Raw genomic sequence first — 6,400 nt, 5'->3', positions numbered from 1 at the left:
TCCGTGTTTTATTTTATTCCACATGATATTGCGGTATTTGTGTTGTTAGTTCAGGTCAATTAGCCATTTGTCCGGAATAAACAGCCGACTGGTCTGATAAGTTGTCAGTGGGCTGTCCTAGTCAACTGGACTGGTCTGTGCAGAAAATTACTCTCAAAGTTTTGTTTTCTTTATAACAAGTGGATGGCTGCTTTATCTCGTGTCTTTCGTCCTGCTTGCTTCCCTAGCCAATCCCACTTGCACTCGGCTGTCTTTCTTCCACAGCCCAGCGCCCAGCGCCGCCGCCGCTGCTACCTGTGATGCGCATACCGACGATGGCCGCCTCTCATTTGGTGAGCGCTGCGCAGTGGATCGCAGGAGTCATCACCGAGCAGGTCATCACCAGCAAGCTCAAGGAATGGGTTTCCCAGTTCTCCGGCCTGGGCAACGATATCGACAGTCTCAAGGCACAGATGAGCTTCGTGGAGACGGTGCTCAGCATGGCCCAGGGGAGGCGGATCCGGAACAACCACCTGACCAGCCTCCTCGCCAGGTTGCACCAGCTGCTGTACGATGCTGATGATGCCCTCGACGAGATCGAGTACCACCGCATCCATCAGGATGCGCAAAGTCGTGACCAGCAGGCCACCAGCAGCAGCATGGTTCGTGCACCGTCAACGGCGGCCACGGCCGTACTACATCTGCTGAGCGATGTGGTGAGCCACCAGCCGTTGGCCTCGTCAACGTTCAGGGACATGTTCATGTACCCCTGGCCTTGGGGCCCGAGGAAGCGCAGAAAGCTCGCGCACCTCACCAATGCCTTGGATCTGCCTTTGGTAGAGCTTGACTGGGGTGCTCTTGGGCGAAGCATCAGAGAGGCCACATCCCAGCTGCGGGTTGTCAGCGAGCAGGTGCACAAGGCACTGCAGCTAGAGGAACTCAAGTCTATCAGCCTGGCGGCTCACAGCCAGCTTAACAATCCACGACTGACGACCTCATACCCCGCTGGAGAGCACAAGATGTTCGGCAGAAATGGCGAGAAGGACAGCATCATTGAGGTTCTCACCGACATCAGATGCTGCAGCCAGAGTAGGCTGCTGGTGCTCCCCGTCGTCGGCAACGGTGGCATAGGAAAGACTACTTTGCTGCAGCACGTGTACCACGACAAGAGAATCCGGAGCTTCTTCCACACCAGGATGTGGATCTGTGTATCCCACTGTCACAATTTCAGTGTCTTGCAGCTAACGCGTGAGATGCTGGAGGCTGCCACCGATAACAAGCAGAACAGGGGAAGCAAGAACTTGGACAGCCTTCAAAACAGTCTAGTCAAAAGGTTGCAAGGGAAGAGGTTTCTGCTTGTCTTTGATGACCTTTGGACTGTCGATGGGAAAAAATGGGAATTGCTATTGGCTCCATTCAACTATATCAAGGCCTCCACCAATTGTACCATCTTGGTGACCACCCGAGACCGCCGCGTCGCAGAGCTGATCAGCACAACGTCACCGATCAACTTGAGTGGTCTAGAGAGAGAAGTATTCTGGGATTGCTTTAGAGCTTACATATTTGGTGATGAGAAGCATGACGGGCATCAACATTTACAGCCCATTGGAAGAGAAATTGCTAGAAAATTGAATGGTTATCCATTGGCAGCAAAAAGTGTAGGGGCATTACTGAGGAAGGACCTGACCATTGAACATTGGAGCATAATTTTAGAGAGCAGGGCATGGGAAGAGCAGAATGGAACTGATGGCATCATGTCTATTCTAAGGCTTAGTTATGAGTACCTTCCATTTCATCTCCAGAGGCGCTTCTCATATTGCTCATTGTTTCCGAAGGGCTATCGGTTCCTTGAGAAAGATCTGGTGCTCATTTGGAACTCACAAGGTTTCATTGATACTAGATTTGATAGGAAGCCAGAAGAAGTTGGTCATGAATATATGAACCACTTGGTGTGTTTGGGATTCTTTCAGAAGGAGATCAATCCAGCAAACTGTAAAACCTGGTACCTTATGCATGATATAATACATGACTTGGCAATTAATGTATCTTCACAATATTGCTTGACCATTGATCGCATCTCCATGTTCAATATGCACCCATCAGCAACCATTCGTCATATGTCCATAATTACAGAGACTATGTATAATGAGGATATATCCAGTAATGTGTCACGTAATGAGGACATTGAAAAGGTAGTAACCAATATAGCCAATTTAGTGCAGAAGAAATACCTGAGGTCCTTAATGTTGTTTGGCAGATATGATTCCAAATTTGCACGTGTTTTTCAGATGGCCTTCAGAGAAGCAACAAATATGCGCTCAATAATAATGTGCATGATGCCCTATCATGAAGGTTCTCTGCTGTATGATCTAGGCCAATGCATTCATCTTCGCTATGTAAAAATTATTGCTTATGATCAAGTGCAACTCCCAGAAGCCTTGGGCAGGCTCTACCATTTGCAAGTGCTGGATGTAGGAGGAACCACTGGTGATCTGACAAGAAATGTCTCTAGTGGATACACTGAAGCATCAGCTCCAGAATGGTTAGCAAAACATATGTTCCTCACTTCTTTGCGCTGTCTCTATCTTGATAACTGCAAGGGATGCAAAGATCTTCCATCATTTTCACTGTTTCCAGCACTTAAGAAACTGCATTTAATCAGCTTGCCTGATATTACAGAGTTGCAAACTGCTTCTTTAGATGAAGTGATATTGTCTGATATGAAAAAACTAAAGAAATGGAGTGCCTCTGAAAAGTACCAACTAATAGATGGTCTACAGGTACTTGAAATATGCAACTGCCCTGAACTGAGATACTTGCCTTTACCACCTACATGTAACTCTGCAGTAGCAATGTACCGCCAACTCCGAAGTGTGGTGATTAAGGGTTGCCCTTGCCTGATGAGATTACCACCACTTCCTCTGGGTCCCAAAATTAAGCTATTGGTTGAGGATGTACAATCATTTCCATGTAGCCGCATGTCCTACAGTGCAGATACGAATCCAAGCTTGCTCTTAATGGGGAAGGATGATCTGAGAGTACTTGATGGAAATGTTATAGCATTTCAAAATCTAGCTTCTTTGCAAGAGCTCTCCATTGATACATGTCCAAGCCTCACAAGCATCTCCTGGCAAGGACTCCACCAATTTAGCATATTGAAGGATCTGACAATATATCATTGCCCAAACCTTCTCTCAGTGCAGATGACAGAAACAGAGCGTACGCTTGCCAAGGGACTTCTTCCATCACTCCAAAAGCTTGAAATCTGGTCATGTGGTATCACTGGAAAAAATCTATCTTGTTTACTGTCAAATGCACCAAATCTGTCCTTCCTAAAGCTAAAAGAGTGTCGGCGGATCAGAAGGTTGACTGTACACCAACATGCAGATCAAGGCAGCCCAATTTTGCCACCTGATGGTGCAGCAGCTGATGGGTTGTTGCACATCCATCCGCACTCAGTGTCATCACTCCAAGAGTTGTGCTTTGACAGCTGCCCAACAATATGTGAAAATGGGGAGGGCCTCCGGGGACTCACCACACTTAAAAAGTTGGAGATATATGAGTGCCCAAGGTTCCTTTCTTATGTAGTGTTTCAAAATGAAGATATCCATCATGTTGAAGGTACATGTCTCCTTCCATCATCACTGCAAGTGCTCAAGATAACCAAGGCAGAGTGGAAATCAATGTCACTCCATGGACTCACTACCATGGAGAGCTTATCCATTTGCCACAGCGAACTAGAAGCTCTTCACATGGAATCCTCTACAAAACTGAAGTACATTCAAGTTCTTGGATGCACAGAGCTCACCTCCATACAAGGTTTGCAATTATGTGTTGAGCTCAAAAAATTGGAGGTAGTCTTTACCCATGGGTTTTGGAGAGCTTGGGATATTGAGCTGCAAAGAGAGGGAGAAAGCAACAAATTACTGTTTCCAGTGGAACTCATCCACACGAGTGATAGTTCAATGCTTACTTTATCAATATGCAAACACCTTGATCACCTTAGGAGGTTAGAGTTTCGTGGCCTATCCAATAAACTAGAAACAGAGCAGGAGAAAGCACTTCAACAGCTCATCTCTCTCAATGAGCTACAATTCTTTGAGTGTGATTACGGCTTCTCCGTACCAGCAGAACTACATCAGCTTACATCCCTCAAGAAGTTAGAGCTCATGAACTGTTCGACTATTTCCTCATTTTCCGAGAGAGGCCTGCCGCCTCGCTTGGAGCATCTGGTAATTATTGATTGCAAATATCTCGAGTCATTACCTACTGGAATGTATGAAAATTCCTTTCTGAAGAAATTGGAGATGAAGTCCTGTCCACGAATTCGGTCACTGCCAAGAGGGGGCCTGCCAGCTTGTCTTCGAGAGCTGAGGTTTGAAAAATGCAGCAGTAAGCTGCAGGAGCATCTCCAGAGTATGGATAAAGCTGACATGGTGATAGTATGGTCATGAGATGATTTCAGTGGCGTAGAAGATACTAAACTTTTATTTCCTCAAGAGCCACCTAGCCAGTGAGCTGTTATCCTGAAAGCCAGGTTTGATTTTATAACTCGATCATGTTTTTATGCTTAGTAAATCATCTACATTATAACATGGGAATTCATTATTAGTAGAAGTAGAATAACATCAATGACATGAAGTCCAATGCACTGACTAGATGTGTGCTCTTCAGATTGATAAACCAGCGGGTAGCAAATAATTGCAGGCTTCAGTTATTCGCCATATCTTTAGTAGAAAAACATTATCAGTTTACCTTTCCTATAAAATATCCTTTTGCACAGGTGTGGGGCTGTAGCTGAAGTACTGTGGAATTGAAATTTTGGCATTAAATATGTGAAGACCTGAAATCTTGAATATCTGAATGTGAATGCCTTGTGTTAACCAGGCCTGATTAAGTTATGTTGAAGCTACAGGGAACCTTCCCAACATATGAAATATCTTGCTTCTTGGAAAATCAACATAACAATAACAAGATCATCCTTATATGCACATACAGAGCATGTTGCATCATCGCTTTACTCTGCCAGGTAATAGTAAGTGTCCAATAGCAAACCTGACGTAGTTTCCTTGCAATTATATTGCAGAAAATGGGATTGTGGTGGGCTGGTGGCGGCAAGGCGAACAAAGTGTCGGCGGGAGGCGGCAGGTGGTGAGCGGCACCAATGGTGGACGGCAAGTGAACGCCGGCGTTCAGAGACGAGACGATACCATCGGCAGCTGGCGTTCTATGACAGGAAAGCTATGGAGGTCGGTGGCCCACCTGCAGCAAAATGTGGCGTCACTCGGCCACTTGGTCCGGCGAATAACCAGGCTGCCACTGACACCCACGGCCTGGAGGGGGCCGCTGCAGATAAAGCCAACGCCCATCGCCGAACAACGCGCTAACTATTCACAGAAGGTTAGGTAACGCCCTCGTCGCCGACAGGCAAGCGAGGCTGTCGGCCGCTTATAGGGGACGAAAAATCTGATGGGGACCGGATGGCGGATGCAAACGATGCCCTGCTCCAGATGTCCTGCTCCGGAGATTTAAAGCAAGTTCGATTCTAATAGCAATCACAATGTATAGGATCAAACCAGTCTATATGAATGGGTCCACAGCAGGTGGCACTTAGTTAGGCCTTGTTTACATGCAAAATTTTTTTGGATTTTGACACTGTAGCATTTTCGTTTTTATTTAACAAACATTGTCTAATTATAGAGTAACTAGGCTTAAAAGATTCGTCTCGTGGTTTACAGGTAAACTGTGTAATTAATTATTCTTTTTATCTATACTTAATACTTCATGCATGTGCCGCAAGATTCGATGTGACGGAGAATCTTGTAAAATTTTAGGTTTTTGGGTGTATCTAAACAAGGCTTTATTCCAAACGCCACAATGTATAGGGCTCAACCTAGCCATAGGAGTGGATCCTACGATGGAATAAAAATCTAGGTCCTCCTCAACCTCTTGAATAGGGATTCGGTGACTTACACCTTGTTTAGATGCATCTAAAATTTCAAAAGTTTGTCAGATTTTTCATCACATCGAATCTTTGGACGCATGCATGGAGCATTAATTATAGATAAACAAATAACTAATTGTATAGTTTACTTGTAAATCACGAGACGAATCTTTTGAGCCTAATTAGTTCATGGTTAGACAATGTTTGTTAACTACAAATGAAAGTGCTACAGTGTCAAACTTAAAAAAAATTGCATCTGAACAAGGCTTTAGCTTCAGCAAGTCACAACGTAACTTACCTTCTTCATCCATTCCTCCAAGGCCTTATTTAGTTCCCAAAAGATTTTGTAAAATTTTAAATTTTTTAGATTTTCTGTCAAAGCGAATCTTGCGGCACATGCATAAAACATTAAATATAGATAAAAACTAATTAATTGCACAGCTTGCCTATAATTTGCGAGATGAATCATTTGAGCCT

General features: G+C 44.8%; 1 protein-coding gene across 2 annotated transcripts; it reads left to right on the top strand.

Annotated features, from left to right (window-relative positions):
• Positions 202 to 5,630, top strand: LOC8086362 (putative disease resistance protein RGA1). Of its 2 annotated transcripts, XM_021457519.1 has the most exons (3): positions 202 to 2,171; positions 2,268 to 4,516; positions 5,066 to 5,630. In XM_021457519.1, the coding sequence occupies exons 1-2, from the start codon at positions 300 to 302 to the stop codon at positions 4,431 to 4,433; spliced, it is 4,038 nt and encodes a 1,345-aa protein (XP_021313194.1). In that variant the 5' UTR covers positions 202 to 299; the 3' UTR covers positions 4,434 to 4,516; positions 5,066 to 5,630. The 2 variants fall into 2 exon arrangements, with proteins under 2 accessions (XP_021313194.1, XP_002457837.2); XM_002457792.2 differs by having other exon boundaries at positions 202 to 4,516.

This window comes from Sorghum bicolor, chromosome 3 (genome assembly GCF_000003195.3).
Source record: "Sorghum bicolor cultivar BTx623 chromosome 3, Sorghum_bicolor_NCBIv3, whole genome shotgun sequence".
NCBI lineage: Eukaryota > Viridiplantae > Streptophyta > Magnoliopsida > Poales > Poaceae > Sorghum > Sorghum bicolor.
Note: the sequence above shows the minus strand (reverse complement) of the source record. Positions and strands in the feature narration are given on the sequence as shown.